The sequence below is a fragment of the Rhinolophus sinicus genome, linkage group LG05 (assembly GCF_036562045.2).
Source record: "Rhinolophus sinicus isolate RSC01 linkage group LG05, ASM3656204v1, whole genome shotgun sequence".
NCBI lineage: Eukaryota > Metazoa > Chordata > Mammalia > Chiroptera > Rhinolophidae > Rhinolophus > Rhinolophus sinicus.
In genome coordinates this window covers 109,074,517-109,102,109 of record NC_133755.1, presented here as the reverse complement: position 1 = coordinate 109,102,109, position 27,593 = coordinate 109,074,517, and the positions used below count along the sequence as shown (strand labels likewise).

The 27,593-nt window shown below is 37.8% G+C and overlaps 2 protein-coding genes across 2 annotated transcripts in view; both read right to left on the bottom strand.

The window, feature by feature from the left end:
* COL19A1 (collagen type XIX alpha 1 chain) overlaps nt 1–27,593 on the bottom strand; it is a 313,236-nt gene that overhangs the window by 11,285 nt on the left and 274,358 nt on the right. The window contains exons 42-49 of the mRNA XM_019749266.2: nt 25,868–25,912; nt 22,530–22,574; nt 22,364–22,426; nt 18,127–18,162; nt 17,947–17,991; nt 15,359–15,529; nt 13,620–13,686; nt 2,529–2,657 (exon numbers count right to left, since the gene is read on the bottom strand). Coding sequence (XP_019604825.2) covers nt 2,529–2,657; nt 13,620–13,686; nt 15,359–15,529; nt 17,947–17,991; nt 18,127–18,162; nt 22,364–22,426; nt 22,530–22,574; nt 25,868–25,912 — 601 coding nt within the window. The remainder of the gene's footprint in view (nt 1–2,528; nt 2,658–13,619; nt 13,687–15,358; nt 15,530–17,946; nt 17,992–18,126; nt 18,163–22,363; nt 22,427–22,529; nt 22,575–25,867; nt 25,913–27,593) is intronic.
* The window catches only part of FAM135A (family with sequence similarity 135 member A), a 461,750-nt gene that overhangs the window by 291,804 nt on the left and 142,353 nt on the right, over nt 1–27,593 (bottom strand). The window lies entirely within an intron of this gene.

Genomic DNA, 27,593 nt, shown 5'->3' with positions numbered 1-27,593 from the left:
GAGCCACCATCAAACAGAACTCGTGAGTGGGCAGAACACACTGCTGCTCTGAGCCCACATCTCCTTTCCCTTTCTGGGCTGCATTTTCCACTTCAGTGTTCTCTCAAACTCAATGGTGAAGAGGACTCACTCAGCTGACAGCATCTGAGCTTTGCGCGGTCACTAGGGTAACCGTTTTATATGCATTGTTTCCTTTTCTTTTCAAGAAAACTTTTAAATAGAGCAAAGCTTTGAAGTTACATGCATAACTTCATCTTCTGAGCAATTCCCATCTATTTATCTACTAGAGAAAAACCTTGCAATTCCTTGGGAACTCCTGCAGAGGAATCAAACATCAAACTGCAGCCCCTTGTTTTACATTTTAGTCAAATTTCTCTGTGGCTTTAGAGGGGATTATCAGTACAGCATGACAACAGGTAAATATTGCTTAAAAAATGAATCCCATATTTTGCAAGTTTTATTTTTCTGGTACATTTCTGGCATTTAGAAAATACTGGAAAGGAGATATCATGCAAACAAGAGGAGCCAGCTTGAATTAGAGTCAAGATAGGTCTTGTCAGAAACCCTCTGGTGAGACAAAAGTTTTGTCAAGTTTACTAAACTTGGGTTTTAAAAAACTTGAAAATCATTTTGGGGAAATCTTTCAAATTCAAAAATGGCATCCACAGTCTCCCCCTACCCCACCTCCAAGAAGTAGTCTATAAGATCTCCTTGGCAGAATTGCGATAAAATCTATGGAAATCCTTCACAAAATGGAAGGTGAATCAAGTGGTGAATTGAAGTCTTGTTTCCAAAAGCTTCACTGACACTGTCGACTTAGCATTGCTTCTGACTGAAAGCTTTCCAGATGGACCTTCCCTACGCAGGGAGCCTGGAGATAGATGTCTGTGTGGATAGGTGACTCCAGTTCCAGAAGGTACTCCTTGACATCTTGACTTTCCATGGTTCTTATTGTCTTAGACTGCCACTGTTTGAAACATCTATCCAAGGTTTTTCTCCTACTGGTGTTAACAGTCCTTATTCTTCACGTTGTTGGAGGTATTACACATCTTCAGATGGGCTTTCAAGCTCTTCGTTCGAGTCTCATAAACTGACTTCAGAACAGACCCAACTAGCGAAAGAGAATAATTAACCACCCCCTACACAACAGTGTACACACAGAAGGTTACACTGGATTCTATACTTTTTCTTCCAACTATGTGCCAAATCTCTCTATGAAATAAGAGAAAGGTAGACTATACTGTTTAGGTAAACTAGAGTGAGTTTACTGTTGTTGTTTTACACTGTGCTAACTAAACCAGGAGCCTTGTTACTATGGATTGTAAGTTAAGACCATAACAGACCCTGTAATTGGGGACAGTTGTAGTTCTTTCAGATGAAGGAGAATCCATCAATCACTTTGGGGCACTTCCTACAGAAACAAGGCTCTATGTTACAGAGAAGCAGTAGGAAGGAAAAAGAACCAGTGAAGGAAAAATTCCCTGTATATGTAATATTTTGGACTGTATTCCTATGTAATTTTGGTGTTAACTTTCTCTTTTTTCCTTTGTACAAGTTTCTGATTATTTCAAGGAGGGCCTTTCGGCTCCTCTGTGGTAGCACAGGAAAAGTAGTTTCCCTGGTCTCATCTTCCATGGTATGTACTCACTGCATTTAATAGTTCCTTGTCAGAGTTGTGAATCTTCTAAACCAGGGTCTATTTGGCCACTTTCTGATTGCTAACCCATTTCTAGAAAATGGCCTTACCAGATTCAGTCAAGCTACATCCAAGATCTTGTCTCGTAAAGCTGTCCTTTTTTTTTTTTTTTTTTGCCAATTTAAGTAAAGTCCTGTTTTAAAAGTTTTAGAAACCCTATGAGAAATTCTTTTTTTGAAATTAAAGTTTATTGGGGTGACAATGATTAGTAAAGTTACATAGGTGTCAAGTGTACCATTCTGTAATACATCATCTATATATTGCCTTGTGTGTTCACCACCCAGAGTCGGTTCTCCTTTAAAATTCAAAAGTTGCCATCCACAAGCTCTATGAGAAGGAGAAGGGTTCTACACTTTCTCAAAAATATATTTTGGCTCCAAATCACTATTTACAGTAGCATCTCTTAAAACTTTTTCGTCAGTTTCTTTAAGATACTAAGATGATTCTTTACTACTTACATCGATAGGATGGACAACTCTGAGATGCCCAGATAATAATGACATATAGCACATATTTTTACTGTTATTATAACAAATATTATTATTAAAATACATCTAGATCAGCAGATAATTATCAGTTTTAAATTTGAAGGAGCAATAATTTTCTCCTAGAATGTCAAATATTAACAAGGTATCATATATATATATATATATATATATATATATATATATATATATATTATATCATAGGTATCATATATATGTATATATAGATATATATATATATATATATATATATATATATATATATATATATCCTTAACTGTGATTAGCATGTTATAAATACTGAGTGTTAAGGAACTGATAAACAAATACTATATTTGAAGACTTACCTTGAGGTCCAGGATCTCCTGGTGGCCCAGGTAACCCATCCTTGCCTGGTGGACCGGGCCTCCCATGAGCTTGAGCAGCCAACATTGCTGCTGGTAGCTTGAGCTGGGATAGAAACACAGCCATCCTTTCTTCATTTATGGAAGGGAAAATAATATACCATGTTATGCAAATACTTTTTATGTCAAAAATTTTCAAATATTTTTTACATGAAATTCAACAAAAGAAGTATTTGGTTTTTAATTTAAGCACATCTAATTTATGAACTGATCTGATTGCTGAGAGAGTGTTTTTGACTGGTCAAATAAAATGGATTGCACAAAGTTGTTGGAATATAGATCTAGACTAGCTGTGCTGATCAGAGGATCTGAGAATTTTCAGGGCTTCAGAGATGCAGCCAATCTAGCGGATAGAACAATAACCTAGACTCTAACCTCTGGTAGTGACTTATGGAGAATTTAGGTTCATATTCAAAATTAGTTTTAATAATATATTTAAGCCACCTTCCAACAATGTTGTGAATGCATGTGTGGTGATTGAAAAATATGTCCACAAATTCTTTGACATTCCTTTCCAAATAGAATTAGGAGGAGCCTAATTCCCCCATTCTTGAGTGTGGGCTGGAATTTACTTTTAATTTCTAATGAATAGAGAAAAGCTGAATCGACAGTGTGCAATGAGGGACACTAAGTCAGAAAAGGCTCTGTGGCTTCCTGTCTGCTCTCTCTCTCAGATCGCTCATCCTGGGGAAGCCAGCTGCTGTCTAGTGAGGTCACCCAGGAAGTCCGTGGAGAGACCCACAGGGAGAGGAACTGAAGCCACCTCAAACAGCCACGTGAATAAACTTGGAAGTGGATAAACAGAAAGTGTGAGATAATAAACGTTGTTGTTTTAAGCCACTAAAGATTTGAGGTATTTTCTTATGCAGCAAGAGATAACTCACACGGTATATGACACTTTATGTCCTTGAACAAAACTGCATTATTAATATAGAGGTTTATTTATTGAGAAGACAGTCATTGGTTTCATATTGACAATGATATTACTGTTTAATTTCTATACTGGGCAAATATTGTACTTTGTCAACAACTAATTTTTGCTTTTTAAAGAAAATATCTTATTATACACCCTCAATATGATTCATTTATTTTCTGGTTTGATTTCTAGTCAGTCAGTCCCATTAATTAGCCAAGGTTTAGTAGGAAGGATGTTTAATTTGGCCAAAGGAAAAAAAATAGTGTTGGTGCAGACAAGCACTCTCTCACTGAATTCCAACTGTAGACAGAGTGAAAACAACAAAAAGTTTCCATATATTTCTGTGAACCTGAAGAAAACACTAAAACTGAGAACATACAAATTAAGAGAAGTTGACAAATTATCTAGAACACTTAAAAATGTAAAAAAACACACAACCAAATAAAAATCTTTTGACTGTTTTTGACTCATGTGATCTTCATGAATTGAATACTTCCTCACTAGGCAATGTTGTCTTCTCAAGGACAATGTCATTGTTATTTGCCCTTTTGTTGATCCACCAAACTTCCTGGAGCCTAATGTTACTCATCTGAGTCCTAAAGAAAGAATCCAGGGAGGGATGGGAGGACTGTTTAAAGGTAATTTCTTCAAGGTGCGCTCTATCATTAGGCCATGAGAGTATCTTTGTAGGTGGCACAGGTGACAAGCAACTATTAATACTTAAAGACTTATTAATAAGTCAACAGTGTTTTTGGACAAAAGTGAGTATACACTGTGGAACATTGTTATATTAACAACTCATGAAATGAAAAGCTCTGGATAATGAGAAAAGTTCAAAATGTGTAAATATGAAAGTATAAATAAGAATTTTCACTGTAAAATAAATTCCTAGACAAAGCATATTATTAACTAAATTAAATGTTTTCAGTAAGCAGGGCCCTGTATTGGGCATTTTATACTTTTTGCGTTAAGTGCTCTTGTTCAGGAATCATGGAGAGAGCCTGAAAGAGATTATCATTTCGAAAAAAACTATTATGCATGTTTTTATAAGCCCCATACACTATAAGATTAAATGCTGATGAGCTCTTTCTATGACTAGAAATCTGTTATATAAGACATTCCTTCTCAGAATTACTTTTAAAAATAATCACTCCAGGATTATACTTATTATTATAAAATTCTTGGTCACTAATCTGACATAGGCCATTGGTCAGTTAAATATTACCTCAAGCATATTCAATATTTTACTATGATATGAAATTATTTTGGTAAAATCATTAATGTCAATTCATCTAAAGTCCATTATAAACACAATTGGGTTCTTTATTTAAACTTGCTTGGTTTGTATATTTCGTATATCTCACATTTAACAAATCTAATATATATATATAGATAGATAGATATCTATCTATCTATCTATATCTATCTATATCTATCTATATCTATCTATATCTATATCTATATCTATATCTATATCTATATCTATATCTATATCTATATCTATATCTATATCTATATATCACTAGATTTAAAATAGAAAACTGGAGGAAGGCACGTCCATGCCATAAACACAAGAAAAAATTAGCTGCATTGTTTCTTTTTTCTCTTCACATATTTTCTTCAAAAAGCACATTCAAATGATTTTATTGGTAAAACTAACTTACAAACAGTTTGTCAAGGATACAATGACTATATAATAAGAAACTAATCTTTAATGTGAAAAATTCAGCATAGGTTTGGTGCAGACAAATCTTTCAGAAAATGTTTACTGATTAAATTAATATTAATTTGCAAATAAGGACAAAAATGACAGAAACATTCTAGAAACTATAGCTGTCAGTTAGAATAAACAGAGGCCACGTCATACAAACCTTGCAAAATATTATTTCAATTTTCTCGAGTCTTTTCACTCACGTTAGTTCATTTAGTTAAACTGTAAAGGCACATTTCACTTAAACAAATACATATTTTGTACAAATTTTGATAAAGAGCAAATGACTCCTGAGTAAAACCTATTTTACAATGGGTTTTCAATAAAAAACTTGTTTATAAATGTAGTTCCATACACTAAGAAAGTAAAACAAAACATTTTTTCAAATAGAATTATTGAGGGGAAAGCTCCAACATATTTGGAATATTAGCAAAATTATCAAAAGAGTAATCACCCCACCCTCACATTCTCAAATTACAAAGCAAGCAGAATGAAAATATTACAACACCCACAGGACCAGATTCTCTGGGTGCAGATTGACAGTGACGATGGGAGACCAATGAGGATCTGAAGAATAATCCCTAAGAGTGATATTAAATCACTAGCCTCTCAGTAAAACTTTTTATTACCTGACTATCCACCTGAGACATCTTTGGTTGATGTCAATACATTTTTTTCTCAGTAGCAATAGATAAAACAAATTTGTAATTAATATATAGTTACAATTTTGCAAATTATCACATTGAATACAGTTATAATATCTTTACTATATTAAATTGTAAATTGGGTATTTTATAAGAAATATGAAATTCAATGATTATAGTTCAAAACTTTACATATTACTTGTTGTATTGAACTTAGAATATGTATATATTTCAGTATAATTTTTCTTAATTTGAGATATAGCTCTTTGACTATCTTTAATATCTAAACACAAACATTCCTAATACTAATTTTTCCTCTTTAATGGATTAAAGAGGATTAAATTTACAAGTAATTTGCTTTGGATGTTTTTAAATATTTTTAGTAAACCAGAAAATTCTTTTGAATAATTACTTCTTGGTAGAAATTGTTCAGCTTTAAGATATGCTCAGAAATAGTCATTTAGCACTAAGGTAATTACTTCTTCTGAACCCTACTCTAATATTCTATAATTTAAAATAATATGTTTCTGAGCTTTTAAATAAATTGTAAAGACCTGTATTCTTTATTGCCTTTCCTCTGTTTTCAGGCATCTTTTGTCAATTAGACTGTTCTGGGCTATGCTTTTCAATGAGGCAGGAAATTGAAGAGTTTACATAGGAGCTTGCATAAACCAAACTCACATATCTCATCTGCCAACCCAAACCCACAACAGTCACTCTAACCAATCAGACCAATGGCTTGCCTTCTTTGAAGAATGGGTTCGTTAATATAATGCAGGCATTAATAGTAATGTGATAAATTACATTAGACAGAGAAGGAAGGGATATTCAGATGTCATCTGGCCCACGTTTACCTTCTATTTCACAGATAGAATTTGTATAATAAATATTTTCAAAGAGAGAAATTAATCTTTTTCTCCTAATTCTCATTCAAATGTTTAATTGCCCATTTTCTTGGTACAGCTTCAACTTATTTTCTTTCGTTAGCCCGTTATGGAAACAGAGAGTAGTTAATGAGCATTTCCCTTGGGAAATCAGTTATATACTTGAAAATATTGTTAGCTCTTAGCCTTTAGGTTAAATAACTTTTACTCATAGGCTTGGTACTCTGTTTTGTAAGTCACCTTTTGGTTCCACTCTTCCAGGGCTTTTTCCCATCCATCTCTGAAATGTGGAAACCAAAATCAAATACAGTTCTCTCCTAAGGGGAAAAAATATCAGAATAATAATTTCCTTTCATATTCTAATAATTATTTTTTAATTTCATTTTAACTGTTAACTCAACAGCATCAATTGATGAATTCATATTCATTTTGTGGTTCATCATAACCCAAAGGTTGTGACTGCTACATTTAACTGTGGCCCAATCATTTGCCACCTTTGTAAGCTTGTTGCTTTGAATGTTACTGTGGGTTAAGATGGTGGATTGAAGACATGCATCTGCTTTAACTCTGACCTGAATCCCTGCAGAGCAATAGTCAGATACTTAAAAGTCATAAAACTACATGAATAGAGATGCTATGAAAGAAGACAACAAAAAAATTTTGGAAGCTGAGACCCAGATGGCTGCATGACAAATGATTCATGAAAACCAAATCTTTAGCTATGGGAAAGCCAAGATGGTGGAGTAGATAAACGCTGTGCTTGCCTCATCCCATTAATACATCAAAATTACAACTAAGTTATAAAACAACCAACCTGGAGAACCATCTGAAGTCTAGCTGAACAGAAGATTTATAACTAAGGATATAAAGAAGCCATGTCAAGACTGGTTGAAGGAGGGGAGGGGGAAGATGAGAAACAGGCTGGCCTCACACCTCCATGTGGCAACTGAAAATTGGGAAAAATATCTCAGCCACAGAGGTTCTCCATGAAGGAGTGAGGGATCTCAGTTCCCCACACCAGGCTCCCCAGCCCAGGATATTGGTGCTGGGAAGAGGAGCCCCCACAACTTCTGGCTGTGAAAAACAGTGGGGATTTGACCATTTGGTTGGGATGGAAGGCTGTGGGAAATGCAGACACTTTTAAAGGGCCGACACAGGCATTCACTCTGGGCTCCAGCAGAGGGACGGTGACTCTGGTGGTGTCGGAGACATGGTAAGAGAGTGAATTGTGTAACTTCAGGGTGAGGATCAGCGGGACAGTCCCCATTTTCCCTGTGTGGGGCGCTTCTCCCATGCAGCCAGCAGGTGGCCACCATTTTCTTGTGTTGAGCTGATTCAGATTGGCCTGGTGAGCTCCATTGCTCCACACTGCTGACTCACTGAGACCCTGTCTCACCCAACTTGCATACCACACCAGGCTTTATCAGCAGCTGAACCTTACTGGAGCCAGCAGGTGGCAGCAGGCCTTGTAGAATATAGAATAATATTGAATATCAATTGTAACTGAAAAATTAAAATGGAGGGGGGAAGGTGAAGGGGAATAAGAGGTCCAAATTTCCAGGTATAAAACAAATAGGCCATGGGGATGTAATGTACAGCATAAGGGATATAGTCAATAATATTGTGATAGCATGGTACAGTGTCAGATGGTTGCTGGGCTTATCGTGGTGATCACTTCCTTAGGTATACAAAGGTTGAATTGTGTACCCTTGAAACTCATATAATATTGTATGCTAACTATATTTTTAATAAAAATCTTAAAAAAAATCTTTACACACTACAAGCTGAGAAAGAACCTGTTTTAAAGCACAAAATCCTTCAAAAGTTCAGGAATTGGCAGTGCAAGTTACATTTGGAAGTGGGGTAAAGGAGGGGAACTAAAATAAAGAGAATAGGTTGAAAGCCTGATTAAAAAGCACTCTTAGAAATCCCTGTGTTTCGTCTATACAGCTGGAGCGTTGTCTCTCTCCAAACCTAGCAGAAGACTGGTTTATTATCTGAAAAGGGTAAAAAGACTGGCTCTGCACTGGGGACCACAGACTTCTTTGAGACTTGGCTTCTTTTCTGAAAACACGGAAAATAAATAAGCATTTACATATTCAGTGCTAAAACCTCAGCCCTGTTCTCCAACTTTGCTCCCCCATTTGCTGGCAGCCAGAAGGAAATGGAAGTGTTTCCTTTGGCAAATCTGATCAGAATAAGAGGAAAGACTTAAAGTCACTGAAATTGAGAGTTCCTCAACTAAAAAGCCCAGCCAGATTGTTTTAAAGTGAAGCTCATGGTTGGCAAGTCCCAGCATTTACTCACAACTTTCAATCAATTTGTTAGAACCCCTTCTTAGGTATGAGCAGACAACCAAGAAAATCCTGAGGGAATTCTAGAAGTGGAATGATAGACTCAAACAAAGAAAAAGAAATAAGCAAATTGGAGGAAATAGAAACAATGCTATGGAAAACAATTTTAAAAGCTAGCTATGTTTATAGCTCCAATTATGTGTATCTATCAGCTATTGCATATATAAACATATATGTATACACAAACACATATATAGATGAATATCTTAGTTATAGAGATGCAGGAGGAAATTGAAACCTTGAAACAAGAGAACAGGAGAATACATATTCGTGTGTGTGTGTGTATGTGTGTGTGCGTATGATATATATATATATATATATATATATATATATATATATATATATATATGCAAAGTTGAGACAACATAGGTGTAAAGGGGCTTTCTGAACACTGGAAGTCGGAAGGCAGAAATGTTGTTCAGGTACACTTAGCCCTAAGCTTCCTTTTCTCCCACAGTTGTGGGTGTGGCTTTATTGGTTCCAACTTTGTTTCAAGAAGCAAGAAAGCCAGATGTGTGTCCATATTCCTCCACAGGGTGGTACATTCATCTTGCATGGTGATGTACATCTCCATGCAACTAACATGGTGATGTCATAGAAAAAATTAAGCTTCTCAGATCTGGCAAGTCCCTAATGTGCGTGGGCCGCATCACTGGCAGGTGCAAAGCCCTCATAACATGAAAAGAAGCTAAGCTGAGACACACAGCATCTGTCCTGGCTCACTGTAGCCACCTTGCTTACAAAAGGATTTGACCTGTTAGCCAATCAAATCAGGAACTCAATCTCACTTACAATTGGGTGTATGTTTGTGCACCATGATTCACCAGAAACCCAGACTAGAGATTGGTGGAAAAACACATTCTTCCATCATGGCTAGGTTTGAGATGGGGCATCAGGAAGTGGAAGGAGAACTGGGGAATAACTGAGATCTGTGGGGGCATTACAGCAGTGGGGGCACCTGGGAATTCTCAAAGGGAGTTGGAAAGCTCCATGCGGAGAGTCCAAGTTTTGGGTCCTGGCCTAATTTTCACTAGATGGCCTAATGTGGACACCTGGGATGATAAAATGGGAGAGTAGGATCTCCTGAGGACTTCTGGGAGCCGCCTGACCGTCCATGACTTGCTGAGCAGAGAATTGCACTTGAGCTTGTAGATGTGCAGGGGTGAGTGGAGCAGAGATAAGCATTAGCTGCAATTGACCCAGATTTCTTGTGAAATTGCTCAGAAAAAGAAGCAGATGGATGCTGCTTAACTGTAGCATTTAACTGTAACTGTTTTAACAGGTGAACATTAATCTTTGCTTTTATAGAAAAAGCTTTCTGAAAAAGATAATTGTGGCCTGGAGCTCCATGATTTGTGAAAATGGAGGTTTTTTTCTTTTTTTTTTGTAAATGGTGTTCAGAAGCCACGGAAAAAGTGACTTCTACATAGAAAATTAAATGAATTGAATTGGAATAATCTTGAGACCAATGAACAAAAGTGCTAAATAACTAAATTCTGGGTTTCAGGTACAATTCTGTTTGGGAGAAGAGAGTTTTGTGGGACCGGTGCCAGTGGAGATAAAAGGAAAGGGGGAGTCACAGTTGCAGTCTCAGAGTCTAGAAGTCTTAGGAAACAATGTTTTTATGGGCCACTTTAGAATACTGTCTTGAGGCCAAGGCATGTGGAACTTCTGAGGGACCCCTGACCGTTCTGGCTGGAAGAGACTGAGGGAGATGGTAGGAGAGATGGGGTGAAGCTATGGGAGACCTGGCAAAGACTCTGCACCCCTCAGCTTCCAGTAGGGAGGAAAGACACCGAGAGGAAGGAGGGACAGGAATGCAGAGGGGGAACTGGAAGACTTAGGGGAGGAGCTTCCAAGGCAGGGCAAGCCAGGTGAGCTTCGTCAGATGGAGATGGTCCAGTCCCCCCCACCTCCCTTCTCAGGGGGCTGACATCCTTTCCTGGGAGTAACCACAGGACAGCCGGGCAGTGGGCAGCACGGGAGCCTCCCCAAGTGGAAGTAGTTGTGCCTCTTCTGCTGAATGCACAGGGCAGGCCACCAGGGCCAGGATGCCTTCCTCCAGTGTCCACAGGACTTGAAAATGAACACCTCCCATATCTCAACAGAAATATTTTTCTGATCGTGCTTGGTTATATCTCCTGACATTCTTAACCAGACTTTAAAAGGTTCAACCAATTAACTGCTGAACTGTTTAGTATATATTTTTATCTAAAGTTTTTTAATAAGTTGAAGTTCAACATGAAAGCTGCTTGAGACAAAAGATAATTGATATGAGAGCCCATGGAAATTAGTAATTAAAGGAGAATTTTAGATTGCAATCCAAAAACCTACATTTGCTGGCATTTCCGTTTTTTTTACTAAAGATGTGATGCTATCTGAGACCCTAGATGTGCTGCAGCTGGTTTCACGGACATGTTACCTGTGCTGTCCCTCGAGGCCCCCTCCTCAGAAGGGCCCTATGCTCGGTATAACGTTCTGCTGTTGTTGTCTTATAATTCTTTATACGTTTTGAACAAGAGCATTTGCATTTTATGTTGCATTGAGTCCTGCCTTTGCCTCTACAGTCCTCAGCGTTCCTCTGGAGAGCTTTTATGTCTTTTTCTCTGTTAGACAGTGATTAAGAAATGCTTGTTGACGGATAATGTTTCAATTGCAAAGTTTGGAGCCTATTCCACGATGCTTGATTTAAGGGTCAAAAAAAAATAAGTAAAGGAGATTTAAAAATTTAGGGGTAACATTAAAATTACAAAGAGAAAACTGGTAGTTTAAAAACAAAAGAGTAGACAGTTGTATCAATAAACTATCATGTCAGAGCACTGTAAAGATTCTTGATAGAGATCACGTTAAATTGAGATCAATAACATGTATTCATGACCTCTTAGGGAAACTTTTCTTTTTTTCTATTTTGTCACTGAAGTAACTAAAAGTCCCTATGTTACCGTGTTGTATTTCTTGTGTTCACGTGAAATAAGATAATAAGCATTCAAGTATTGAGATTTTGGTGTCTAATACTAATTACTATTTAAAATAATCAGAGCTTCTTAGAGAGTAGTTAACTCCATGTTTGCAGTAGAAAGACTAAAGATGAACTTGGGGCATTTTGTAATCTCATTCCTTGGAAATTCAATAATGAATTCTTAGCTTAGCGAAGGAAGGATACTTTGCAAAAGAAGTAGGAACCATGAGAGTCAATGTGGATTTATGTTCTAAAGACGAATAACTCCCATTTTATGAAGTTCTCAGTTAGCAAATCATTTGACACAATCATGTGATATTCTTGTGAAAAGATAAATAAATAGTGGATTTTAGGACAACTATATGGATTCAGAGTTCACTAAAACAAGAAATTAACACCTGATTTACAAAAGGGCAGGAGGAATGCAATGGCATTTAGAAAGGCCTAATCGTTGACTCTTCACTCCATTTTACTCAGCATTTCTATCAACAATGATAAAATTTAGAGATGACACAGTTATGAGGGTTAGCCAAACTGCCCTACGAGACAACATTCCGATAGATATTTTTAGGTTGGAAAATTGTACGAACATGAATCACTTGAAAGTTAATAAGAAGAAACATAAAATAACACATTCAGATTTTAAATATGAAAACAGTGCATAATGAGAAAAAACTAATTTTTAAAAGTTTGTATAAAGGAAATTAAGGGTTGTTAGTTTATTAAAAACTTAAAATGAATCAACAGTGTGATGTGGATCCCCCATTTAAAAAAAATGCTATCTTAGGCTGCATTATTGAAGTGTCTATATCAGGAGTCAGAAAACTGTCTACAAAGGGTCAGATAGTAAATATTTAAGGTTTTGCAAGCTCTACAGTCTCTGTCAATACTACTGGATTTTGCTACCCTGGCGTGAAAGCAGCCTGAGAAAATACATAAAGGAATAAGGGTGACTCTTCTCCAATAAAAACTTGCTTTATGGACACAAATTTGAATTTCAGATCATTTCACATGTCATGAAATATTGTTTTGATTTAAAAAAAAAAATACTCCACACCCTCCAAAAAAAAGGAAAAAAAGAAAAACCCTTGTGAGCAATACAAAAACAGGTGGCAGGTAGATTTGGCTGGTGGGCCATAGTTTGCTGATCCTAGTGTAGATAAAAAGACACTGTACTCTTCCCTGGTCAAAATACTCCTGGATGAATGAAGGTCATTTTAAAATTTAAATATTTCTCAAGGGTGATGATGGTGGAAGAGTTGTATACACTTACTCCATGGAAGAGAAAACTAAGGAGATAGAGAAAAATATTCGCAGAGCTGTCACATGAATAGAGGCAGTCCCGGCCTTTAACACACCAGGAAGGATGAGAGGAAGTGACAGGGAGGCAACTTTAACTTAGCATAAGGAAGAATTTTCTATCACGTAGAGCTGCCCCATCATAAAGTGGGTTGCCTTCTAAGGTGGTTGTTACACACCCCTCTTTTGAGAATGCTGCTGAAGGGACCCTCCACAGTGGATGGGAATTGGTGAAAAATTCAGATGTGTTTATTAAGCAAATCTCACCTTCAAAAATCCTGAGAACCTCTTGATTAATATACTTCTTTATTTCTTCAAATGAAACCGCATCAGCCTAAAGAAGGAAAAAAATAAGTTGTTAAAATAGAGCATAGCACAAAGGAATAAAGAATAGAAATGTTGGGTTGGAATGCATACTTGAAGCTTCTGTAGAGATACAATTATCAAGCAATGTACTTTTGGCAACTCCTACATTAGGCAATAAATACCTTATTTTGATCAAGGGCTAGAAAGAAGTAGGAGTGCATAATTGCTTTAATAGCTCTGGGCTGGAATCATAACTAGTGATGTGAACATATTTTCTATTAAATGCAGAGATATTGCTTCATACAGTTAGGAAGGACATTTCCTATTACTTCATTTTCTGAAGTTACAGAATTTGAACAGTGTTATCATGATGCTAATATCCCAGGCACAATTTAACTTCTAACCAATCCCCGGACATGGGTAAGGTCAATAGCTAACTGATATTAGGTATCTTCAAAGGAAGAGAACCTGGAAGAAATCTCTAAGTATGCTGGATTATTCTTTAAAATGTTTTATTCATGGGATAAAGCTTACTAAGTTTTACCCATTTCACGGTAAAATTTATTTTATAATTTGTACTTTGGAAGCATATTTGTATTGAGTAATTTTATTTTTTTAAGAGAGAATGCAAGTAGGTAAATGATGTCGGTTGAGTTTTTAACCTCTTGACAAATAACATTTAGAATAGTAATGTTTTACAATACACCTTGATATTTTAAAAGGGAGCCATTATTTTTCATGATGGTTAGGATTTCGAGGTATCTTATTTGTATTTGATAATTATTATCCAGGGGTGTGGCATTAAAGAGAATGTGATGGGCTCAGAGAGTGATGATTTCTGTAGGACACAATAGTTCTAAGAATGCCCTATTTCAACATTTTATTTTCAATGGGACAAATGAGCTGCAATTAATGCACCTAATACCCATTATCGACACGGCACTCAGAGTTCATTCTATAGGCTTTATTTAAGTGAGCTTTTAGGGAGAGTGGGTGAAAATAAAGAAGTATGAAAATTGTGGGAATGCCCAATTTGGCCCTATATCTGGTATTGACTAATTATCTGAGGATAGCATGTCCTTATCTCTGAGACCTCACTCCAGGATTCTTCTTTCTTCCTGACAGGGATATGTTCAGATTAAGTTCCTCTGTGGAATGGCCATCCACCATGCATCCTGAGGATATTAATAAAGACATGGGCTCCTTTAACCATTCTTTCTTAGCCCAACTAAGTAGTGCTTCTACTTCAAAACACTACTCAGGGCAGATCTGTTGTTCTGATGTTCAACAAAATGGAGTTTTAATATGAAACAGCCATATGTATTTACTGTGTGGTGTAAGGGGACATTATAGATAGTACATATTTAAGAGCATGGCTTTGGAGTCAATCGAACCTGAGTCTGACCCACTAAATAACCTTGCACAAGTGAACTCACAGATTCTGCATTTGTAAAAGTGGGATAGAAAGCACACCCATCTTCCCACGTGAGTTGTGAGGACCCAGTGAGGTAACATTTGTAGTAAGTGCTTAGTGGAGGATAGGGTACATAACCTGAAGTAAATGACAGCTATTGCTACCCTCGTAGAGATCAGATTAGGTTCATCTCATTTATTTTGAAAGAACTACGATTGCTTTAATTGGAAAAGGGATATGTGGTCAGTACCAGCCAGGAGCTCTTGGAGCTCTTGGCACCACTTACCGGAGTGCCGGGGACACCTGGATTGCCCGGAGGGCCTTGGTGCCCAGGGGATCCCACAGAGCCCTTGTTTCCTGGGGGCCCCACAGGACCTATGGCCCCTTTCATGCCCGGAAGGCCTGGTTTTCCCTGTTCGCCTTGCGGGCCTCTGTCTCCTGGAATTCCCTGATCACCCTGTTAAGGAAAAAATTAATAATAAAGAATGATTTCTTTTAAAACTGCAATAGCTGTGAATAGGAGCAAAGGTTCTGGATTCATATTCACACTTTCTAGTTGTGGGACCTTGGATAAGTGAATTAAACTCTGCCCTAGCTTCCTGTCCCATAAAGTGAGGATATTAATAGTATCTGCTAATTAGGGTGATGCTGAGAAATAAATGAGTTAACTCAAGTAAAGTGCTTAGAACACTGCCTGGCATGTTGAAAGCACTCGGTAAAAAGTTAGTGACAATTTCACTGTAATCAGTTTCCAGTTTAGAACTAATGACACTTTTCAAAGTCAATAGCAGCTGTTACTTCAGACCTGGGTCTCCTTTGTAATAATGAAAGAAGATTGCCAATAGGATTTCATCACTGAGATTTTTCACACAGAAAAGCTTCAAGACTCTCAAAATGCCTAAATACCCCCTAAATCATGTGCTTTTCTTTTTTTTCTCTCCTTGTTCCTGTATGTTTGTTTTTTATTAGATTCTGTAGGTTGCTTTCTGTACTCATGTTTTACATGTATATGCGTGTGTGTGTGTGTGTGTGTGTGTGTGTGTGTGTGAGAGAGAGAGAGAGAGAGAGAGAGAGAGAGAGAGAGATTTCAGCTATAGATTTTTCAAATATGCAGTTCCACAACTCCACGAGGTGATGACCACACAAAATATGATGGAATGATGCTTTGAGGCTGCTCGTATTTTACTGTATTATTCTGTTATTTGTGAGTACTCTGCAAAAGGCCAAACTCTATTTCTGTTGATTAAAAAAATAATGAAAACAAATGAACAATTACAGAGATCTACTTGGTCATGGAATAAAGACGTATAGAAAGAAGCCATGTAGCAAGAAGAAAAAACAGATGGACCTAATTTCAATACTACTGTCTTGACAAGTTATAAAAATGTATCTGCATAAAAGTATATCAACCCAGCTTACAACTGGAGAAATAGCTGAGATGACTGATATAAAAAATGAAATAAAAGAAATACTAGCATACTTTGATCAATACTCTGATGGTGTGCAAAACAAACACAGTCTTTAACATATTAAATTTATTGTATAATTTAGGCACAAGGATGTTCATTACAGTGATGTTTATATTATGAAAACTGGAAAGAACCTAATACCCAGAAAAAGGGGACTGGGTAAGTGAAATAAGGTATATATCCAAACAGTAGAATAACGTATAGCCACTATAAGCTAGATGTAGATCTATATTTACTGACAGAGAATGGTAATCATTATATGGAAAAACAGTCATTTACAAAACAGTATGAACCCATTTTTGGAAAAGAATATATTCATTTGTGTTAATACATTCAGTATATATATATGTTATATATAAGAGTGAGACAGATGGAAATATGTCAAAATATCAATAGTGCTTATTTCTGTATTGTGGGATAAAGCAGACTTTTTTCATTCTTTTTTATTTACATTATCTCTACTTTCATATTTCCTTCAGTTATCATGGATTATATTTGGTATAATAAGTAAAAACTGCTAACCTAGACACGAGTACATGATCTCTCTCTCTCTCTCTCTCTCTCTCTCTCTCTCTCTCTCATACACATACACACACACTAGTAGACCTTATTAGGATTCCACTAAATAACAATGTTGAGTAACCTGTTGCAGTGGAATGACTCCAATTCTACTAGAAAATGTTCAGATTCATTAAAGAAAATAGTGGGAAGTTGCAATAATAATATTGACAACCAAAACAATTAAAATAAAAGCGTACAACATAACAGGCACAATGAGTAAATATATGTTCAGTTGAGTCTCCCTTTCTATTTCTCTACCCCCTCACACCACCACCTTATTCAACTTCGTATTCCACCAGGTCAGGGGACCTCAAGTAGGACAACTCTATGCCCCAGGAGACATTTGATGACATCTGAAGACCTTTATGGTTGTCACAATTGGAAGGAAAATGGTGTTACTGCATTTAGTGGATAGAGGCCAGGGACACTGCTACATATCCTACAATGCACAGGATAGGTCCTAGAACAGAGAATTATCTGCCCCCAAATATCAACAGTGCTGAGGCTGAGAAACCCTACTCAAGATAAAAATAACATGGGTGATGGTTATAGTAGGGCTATGTGCCTGAGATAGAAGGATGATAAAAGCTTTCTAAACCGAAATGGCAAACAAGACTTAGCTGTGTATTAAGGGCCAACCACGTAGGTATACCTGCCATATGGCCTGCTTCGGAGTCCTTTAATTGCCTTATGTTATGCCTAGCGGAGATCTAGGATCACATATACCCTAGCCTTTTCATACTGGGTGAGTTTTATGAGTCTACATACATAATTGTGTAACTCAAATGATGGGACAGTTGTAGCAGACGGATTTAAATAATGATCAAAATAGTAATATACATACACGTTCTCCTTTGGGGCCTCTATCTCCAGGCTTACCCATGATGCCCTGAAAAACAGATGTCAACACTAAAAATCACTGCTTACTAAGATTTTTCATCATACTGCTCGATCACGTATTCTGGCGGGTAATCTAGATGCAGCTTTACATTAGAACATTTATTTTAAATGTTATTTTCCGTACCTGAGCACCTGGTAATCCATCTTTTCCATTTATTCCCTGTAAACACAAAAAATGATTAACATTTCTAATTCTGCACTAACAGACATGGTTGAATACAACAAAAGGGTTAAGGTCCAAGAACTTAATCATGTTTCTACTGAGATTTTGGTGAAGCAGTGTGGTGAAATGGAAAACAACATCGATAGAATCAGATAGCCCGAGTTTCAATTCTGACTCTGTCACTTAAAAGTTCTATTTACTCCAGGCAATTTACTTAACCTTCACTTATAAAGCAAGGATAAAATAGTGGCCTTAAAACTAAGGATTTCATGAAATAACAGAAAATGCCTAGCACAACTGTAAACAGGCAACAGGGTTATTTTCCTTACTTTTCTATGAGGTACATTCTGAGAAATAAGAAGGTGCCTCATTGGTGATGGGTGGCTGGTGTATGACATTTATTGTTACCTTTTTCCAGCACAGAGAGATATTCTCAGTAAATGGTCTTAGTTGCTGCTGGGGAAATTTCATAACATGGCCAGAGCGTGATCTTAATATGAAATAAACTGTCAGTCAGAGAATGATTGTTATTTTTCAGTGGGAAAATATGAACGGAAAGAAATCTGTAATCGTGCTTTTTGATTGTATTAAATCGTGTTTTTTTATTAGTAAACTAGAAGTTTCCTGAACTTTACAAGGCAGTTCTGGCGGTGGTAATAAAGCCCAGTCCAGCTTGGAGATTTATAAGACTAGGAGAACTACTACTGGCTGGGAGATGTATGAAGGAAAAGCGCTTGGGGGTCAAATCAAATATCTAGAGTACAACAGCAGATGTGTTTTTGAGATTTGATTTGAAGAGGAAAATCAAGGTGAGGAAAATGATTTCTTGGCCAGCAGGCAATTGCATGGGCATGCTCTTCCGAAAAGCCTAGGAGACTTTTATTGTGCCGGAATGGATTCTATGAGGATGGAACTGCAGACAACTGCATGTTTTTTTCACTGCTGTAAATTACACTAAAATCTGTCACAGCTGAGAGCCCAGCAACGTCCCCCAACCTTTCTGCAACATCCTGGGAATAGACTATTTGAACTAAGAATATGTTACCTAAGTGTACGGTTCAAAGAATTTATGACATCCAGGAACACAAGCAACAAAGATAAAGGTGATTAAGGCGAGGATGTGAAAGAAACAACTGTGACACTTGAATAAAAAGAAGAGAAATCTAGTGTAAAAATGTAAGTTACATCTTTGGTAACAATACAAAAAAAAAAAAAAAAGGAAATAACACTTACAGTGTTTTTTTGTTTTGTTTTGTTTCTTGTCATTCACCAAAGCCTATCACATGTTTTCTTTTTATACAAAGGTGTCTGTTGGGGAGTCCTGCTTGATGAGATTTTTACAAAAACCTGTGTGTGCTTGCCTCTCTTTCCCCTCATCTCACTTTTCTAGAAGAACCCATTCCTGGTAGAACCAACTTTCTGTCTGCTGCACACCTGCATCTGAGCAGCTGACTGGTTGAAGAAAACCACCCATCCTTTCTCACTTGTTCCAATCTAAATGTAGGACTGCAGACGGCAAGAGGCTCTCAGCTTTACCAAGCCACCCTTCTGTATTTCCTGATTTGACTCCTTTTCCTTTTCTCCAACTCTTTCACATATTTTTCTGTCTCTTCAAATGTCCAGCATCATCACCCTGCCCTTCATGCTAAGCTGATGACCTTGATGCTTCTTTCACTGAGAAAATAAACAGGAGAGAACCACCTCACCTTTTTCCACCAGCTACATGCATTTGTACTCCGACTTCTGCCTCCCACCCTCCCTTCTGTTAGGAGGGATGAAATGCCCCATTCCTGGGTAACACCAATTTCCACTTGTGAGAGGAATACCAGGCTTCTCCCCCTACTCAACATTATCCTCAAAATTTCCTCTTTCAAATGCATCAGTCTTATCAAGATACTAACATGCTGCAATGTCTTGCACATTTCTAAATTAGTGGAGAATTATCAGCTCTCATGTTACCTATCTCTCTGTTTATTACCCCTTTCTCTTAAAATGCTTGACATTCAGGAAACCTCATTCATCTGGCTTATATGTTATTGGCTGCACCTTCTGTCTTTTTGCCAGATCCTCTTCCTAACAGCTGAAGGATTCTCTGCCTTTCCTTCTCCAAGTGACTCTAGTTCTTCCAGGCTCAGGTTTAAAAACCTGACTCTCCAGGCCTTGTCTCTCCATTAATTCCAGATGCTTATATCCACTGATTACTTGACATTTCCACTTGGATATCTACTTGTGCTTCAAGATGAACGTGTCCCAAACAGACAATTCTTTGTTTTCCTTCCCAAACCCACCCATCTCCAGTCCTTCTTGTCTCACTAAATGCACCAGCCTGATGTGGTTGCTCAGACCCCAAACCACAGGATTGATTTGTCTCCCTGTCGCCCTCCACATCTAGTCCATCAGCAGGTCTGATTGGCTGTCCTAAATGTGCATCCTAAATTCCCTACCCCTGCTGACTGCCTTGTTTCCACCATCACTCTTTCTCATGGGGATTGGGGCAGTTGCTCCTCACTGTTCTGTCAGCTTTCACCCTGCTCACTCCAGTCTGCTCTCCACACAGTAGTCAGATTATTCCTTTAACAGGTAGTCCAATCATTTTTGTTGTCTTCCACAAACACTCCAGTGCATTTCCATCATGCCACAGATGAAATGGACACACCATTCATGGCTCAGAGGTTCCTCGCGGCCTCGCCCCTGCCTACCTCTCCCTCAGTATCTTTCCCACTCTTTAGCTTAGTTCATTCTGAACTCTTTCCTGCCTTTCGCTGTTCTGTCAATGTACCACACACTACTAGACATTTCTTTTTCTTGAAACAATGTCTCCCCACCCACAATATCCCTATGGCTTGGTGTCTCACTTCATGCAGGTTTTGCTCAAATTGCATGTCTTTTTTGACCACCTTATTTAAAAGCTACTCTTGTACTTCCCCGTTTAGATCTTCTACTTGAAATTGTGTGTGTGTGTGTGTGTGTGTGTGTGTTTGTTGTCTGTGTCCCTGTACTAGAATGTAAACCCCATGAATTGCTAGCTCCCAGAAGAAATGTCTAGAACATAGTAGGTACTCAAGAAATACTTGTTGAATGAATTTCTTTTTGCATAATCCCCTGGGAGCCCAATGGCAAGCATTTATGAGATGGCTTACAGGGTTGGGAATGGGGAATTGGTAAGAGGAAGTGAAGGGGGAGGCAGGGAACGGAACTAATACTATTGAGCACCTCCCATGAGCAGGCACTAGAAATGCTTACCATGTCATGTTATATAAGTGACTCACAAAACCGTTGAGTCGTAAGTCAAGCCCAGATCTTCCTAACGCTAGACTGTAGATGTTTCCCATTTTTTCACGTTGCCTTCTTTGGGAAATGGTGCTCAGGGAACACACCGTCCCTGAAGGTTTCACAGAGATACTCAAGCAGCCTCATGAAGTCCGTGCTGCTCGTTCACCTTCAGCCCTCCTTTCTCCTAATGTCACCCCCGTCCCACACACCACAGCAAATCAACAAAGAGAACAATGACCTTCTGTAAAGAATAAACCTGTTGTAGGGGTGTGTGTTATTCATCTTTATACCCCCTGATTCATCTTTATGTCCACTCCCTCCCTTTATATTCATCTTTATATCCCCATCCTTAACAAACAGCAGGGACTAGGGGAACGTGTTGAATTGAATTAGTACGAATGATTGTTACAGTGTCACAGCAATACTATGTGTCAGTAGCCAAGAGCTCTTTAGGACACAAGGGGATGATATATTTGGCAGTAGTGATTTATAAAATTGATAAAGGTCAAGGCCCATAGATAAAGGAGAGAATCGAGAAAATAGCTTCTACTTTATCTTTAGCTTAGCACACATGTGTTATACTTGTGAGTCTTCTGTTTCTTTGTACTTTAGGAGGTGACAGGCCATTTTGTTTTTTAACTTCACTGAGGACATTAGATTTAAGAAACAATGAGTCTAATTTCCTGACACTTAAAAAAAAAAAATTTCTCCTTTCTCCCCATCGTGTAAGACATGATGATACCTCATAGAAACCTAGGACACTCAGTGAGAAGCACACATCCAAAAATCCATCTGCAGAACCTGCTCTTCTTACTTCCTTAGAAACTACTTATTCAAATCTCAGGTTTTCCGAGGAGACAGGTGAAGAGGCAATACTTAGAATATTTCTCAAACTGGCAGATTTTAAACAGTAAAAAGTACTTACTGGCTTTCCTGAGGGTCCTTCGGGTCCAGGGAAACCTATATCTCCAACAGGTCCTCTCTCACCCTATAGTCATGTACACAGACAAATATTAAATGCCAAGATAAGCTTTAAAACTATGTGCAGCGCAACGCAAATACAACTGTTAAGTAAGTAGCTGGTAACTCACTGGTTCCCCTGGAGCTCCTGGAGGCCCTGGAACTCCGGGTTTCCCCTGGAAGTCAAATCAAAGAGAGATGTTAGAAGCCACATACTGAATGATGCCACATGCTTCCCCTCACCAGCTGTGAGGTTAATGCTGCCAGGGCTGTGGCTTTGTACCCTCAAATGGCATTCCTAATGGAACACTGTCCAGGGGACCCACACTCAACCCTGCTGGCTCTGAGGAGCAAGCTGGAGTACAGTTCTCTGAATGTCTACATGTGCATATGGTGGAGGGGTAGGAGGGTTTAATATTTTTGAAAATATTAAACAAGTAAAATTAAATTTCATTTCTGGAAGTCTCTCTGGTGCCTATTTGACTGGCAGTCCTTTACTTTAGGGGGTGAAAGGGCAAAGAAATCTTTTCTAGACTGAGTTTTACAAGAGGGTTTTTAAGTTGATAGTAAGAGCCTAAAAGAGATCATGTTTGATTTGAAAATCTGTGTTTTGTTGAAGGGAGAAGACAAGATTGATCCAATATATATCAATAGATTGTGTCCTGGAGGACTGACGATAGAAAAAACCTGGGGTAGAGAGACAAAAGGGAGGGACAAGTGAAGAAGATGGTCCAGTAGAGACTGGAGGTGAAAAAGTGCTGAAGTGTCCAGACCAGGCTTAAAGATGTTACCTAAAGATGGACCAAACATCGTTGGGAAAGACAAACAATGTGGGGATGTAAGGTAGGGCTGAGACCATAGAAACCTCAGTAGGTTGTGAGGGAGTCTGAAAAGGTGGGGCTTTCCCCCAACTTGCTGTTTAGAATTCTGGGAGGAGAGCCCCTCACAGGTGCAGATACGAGTAAGCGATGGAACTGGGCAGACACCAGGCCTGAGAGAGTGGCCCTGGCTTCGCACAGCCTGTGCAGGCTCCCAAGTTGGGGGATAGGTTAGAGGTGAGAAGGCCAATGTCCAAAAGGGTCTTGCTTTATGGGATTCAGGGGTGCTGAGTGTTTGGGCCTTGAGATTTGAGACAAAAAGATCAGGGACTTGGGCCAGCCGGTGGCTCAGGTGGCTGGAGCACTGTGCTCCTAACTCAGAGGTCACCGGTTTGATTCTCACATGGGCCTGTGACTGCCTCAGCCAGGAGGAGCGCAGGCTCATAATACCCGCATGGGCCAGGGAGCTGTGTCCTGCACAACTAGACTGAGAAACAACTGCTTGAACTGGAGTGGGGGAGGGAGAGAGGCTGAGAAGGGGGCGGGGGGAGGGGGAAGATCAGGGACTTGATGGCAGGAAGCAGCAGTCCTACTCAGCTAGCACCCAGTCAGCTAGGGCCTCTGAAACTTCAGAGAGCTGAGGAGGGGAGGGGGTGAGCATGCTGACCGGAGGCCCCACCCACTGCCAGCACTTACAGACACTTCCTCCTGTGTACTCCTGCTATCCTGGGAGGAAGGGGGAGAAAGAGGCCCTGGAGCAATCCCTGCATAGTCCTGAATATACAAAAGGGACAGACTGGCCTGTTCTGGGAAGAGTGGGATTAGGACCCCATGGTACTCAGCAGAGTTACCGTGATGTATCTGACTAGGTAAGTCTCATCCCTGCTTCAACCAGAACAATCACCTTCAAAATTTTTTATTTTTTATTGTAATAAGATATACATAACATAAAATCTACCATTTTAAATATTTTTAAGTGTACAACTCAGTGATATTAAGTATATTCACATTGTTGTGTAACCATCACCACTATTTCCAGAATCTTTTAACTATTTTATTTTCCACACCACAGTAAGGTCCAGTTATAAAACATTAAGTTGTGTTTTTAATTACAGTGTTGTGTGTTTGTAGTGTGCAAATTTTTTACCCCTTCTCGATTTTTGTAATTGTCAGTTTATCTTCTTAATTATGAGACAAGAAAACTTCATTTTACCTCTTATGTCAATCATGCTGCAGCTTTCAAAAATATCTTTGGAATTCTTCATTTGGATCACCTTTCAAGCCTGTCACTCATCTTTTAAATACTTTCAATGGTTGCCAATATTTTTTCTCTGAAGATAGACTTAATTTAGTGTAATAGCCCAAAGTAATTTGTAGTCATACCTGGGTGACTACAGCAGGGCATTAGCTTCATTATACCATGTGGAAACAAAAGCAGGGTGTGAATGAATATAAGGGGGGCAGGTGGTAAGGGGCCTGGGGCAATTCTGGAAACTGAGTTCCAAATATGTTGCTAGGAATGGTAGTGGGGGCCAGGGAAGAGAGAAGGAATGAGATTAAGTGTGAGCCCACTTTTAAGAAGAATACTCTCTTGTATAAAAAATGTGGAAGTGCTTGCTAAAGAAAATATTTTCATGTTACTTTTCAATCATGCTAATATTTTAACTTGATCTAGAACAACTAAGTAAGGGATGTCATCCTCTGTAAAGGATGGTTTTCTGTGGACTATGAATGGGTTTTCATTTTGTTATTAGATTTAACAACTAAATAGAGTGGCTGTTGGCCTTTTTAAAGGATACGGGTGGTGGTAGGTGGTGGTGGATGGCAGTGAGTGGTGGCAGGTGGTTCTGGGTGGTACTGGGTATCAGATGTCAATGGGTAGTGGTGGGACCCTGCTTATCTCTCATGTTTAAGCACATGGTTTCCATTGACTTTCTTACCCTGGGTCTACCCTGCAGGGGCACCTGGAAAGAGGATAAATGGGATCTTACTCATTAAGTATGACCACAAAATTTTAATTAGAGCATCATGAATGAAGATCAGAATGATCCCTAGGGCTCAGAGAAATGATTTCAACCTTTCCTAGAGCACTTACTATTCATCTGAAAAGACCTTGATGAGATTAAAACATTTGACACCAGAAAGCAACAAAAATGATTGAGAGGATTGAAGGGCTAATTTATGAGGAAATATTAGCAGCAATAAAGCTCTGCTAACACCAGGCTGAGGGAAAACTCAGGCAGATGAGAGTTTAATACGAAAAACTTGAAGTACATGCCTGAAGATGAGAACTTTACCTTTTGAGGAGCAACAAGCTTTGATATGTGACAAGAATAAAGGAACAAAACAAGCTTCTCAAAGCTGTGCTTGTGTATTAATGTATCATCACAGGTCACGGGGCTCCCCCCCAAGCCCCCTTAAATGAGTGTGGAAAAAAAATACAAAAACAAATTTAAGGTGAAAATATAAAGAAAGGAGCAATCTTGAGGTGGGAGAGGGACAGGTGGTTTTGTTTGTAACCTGGAGGTTTCAGGGACCGGATGTCATAGGAGTGAGGTATGCTCCCCAGCCCTTCGTGATGCTTAGGTGTAGGTTTACTGTGGCGACAGAGCTATTTACCTTTGAAAATGATGTGTGATAATTTGACTCACCGATATGCCAACTATTCCTGGTGGACCTGCTGGGCCTCGATCTCCCTGTTGGGATTTTTTAAAAAATTGGTATTTATAATGATATCTATAAAATCTTTACCTATAAAATTAATGCTCAAATAATCATTTGGATTTGGTACAGTTTTTTCTTCGGAATTGATAAACATTATTAATATCAGCTGGTGTGAAGCTAGAGGGTAGATGGAAAAATAAAATGGGTCGCCAACTGAACCTGTTAAGCTTTCTTTTTTTCATAAAACTAAAGTAAATTGTCTTAATGAAAACAAGTATTCATGTTATCATTTGTGAACTATTTTTAATAGGATTCTCTCTATACTTACAGTTAAAATTAGTCAATAATTTTAATCCAGATATTCAAAAGTAATTCAATACTTAAAAGAGTAAGCATATTGAATTCTACTTAAAAGCTTTTCTTATACTTGACTCCTTGGATGTAGGGTTAGAAAAAATATATTTAGGACCAGGGATTTTGTAATTCACCTCCTTAGACCAACTGAAGATCTTGATTTGCTCTGAACAGCAGAGTGACTCAGCATTTTTTCCAAAGGCAATGTAGTATTTTAGATAAAGCTGACAATGCTAAAAATACTAATGATTACATATGGGATAATAATAAAATGGCAATTTTTGTTGAGTAGAACGTACATTTAAAAACTTAATAACCTCCTTCAGGGAAATAAAAGAAGACATGATTAGATGGAGAGACATATTTTGTTCTTGGAGGGTAAGACATATTGTAAAGGTGTCAGTGCTACCCAAACTAATTTATAAATTGAACGCAATTCTTACAAAATTGAAGCTTGGTCAAATGATACTAAAGTACACTAGGAAATAATAAATAAATGAGAGGATAAAAGAAAAAAAATTAAAACGATAAAACTAACAATACCAATATTTAAACATATAACAAAACTATAACAATTAAATAATGGAATATTGGCATAAGATTAAGCAATATATCAATGCAATATTAGAGAAATCTTAGAAATAGACCAACATTTATATTAGGATTTTAGTAAAAAAAAAAAAGTGGGGGAATGTATTATTCAACAAATAGTGCTAATAACTGAATAATTTCTTTTACAGAAGGTTGATTCTTCTCTTTATATTATAATAAAAAAGTAAATTAATATGAAGTATAAAAAGACTAGAAGAAAATATAAGTGACTATCTGGTTTTGGTTGAGAATAAGAAGAAAAGTCATTTAGGGCATAAAAGCAAAACAAGAAATCATAAAGAAAAATTGTTTTATAATTTGACTACATAAAAGTTGTGTTTACGTATACAGTAAGATTATGCATAAAAGTGAAAGGCAGAGATCAACTAGGATAAAAACTCCAAAATATAAGATAGAAGTAATATCTTTAGTATATAAAGCATAGCTAGAGTCAAATAGAAAAAGAACTAATAGAAAAATGGGCAAATTATGTAAACAGGTGATTCTTGTCAGTTTCATTCTGCTCTTTTTAAATTATGGGATTTTTACTCTTGAAATGAATATACTGGAACTTTTCATTCAATGGAAACATTTGCATATCTGATAAAGATTAATGTTAAGAGAATTTCTCTCTGACAATATGGTCCTTCCAACTTTCAGATCTCTGAGTTCTTTGAACCACTTTCCTCTAATGATCTGGCTTCTTATTCCATGGTGATACCTGTGACCTTGTCAATAGCAATGACTGCATCCCCTCTATAATCTCAA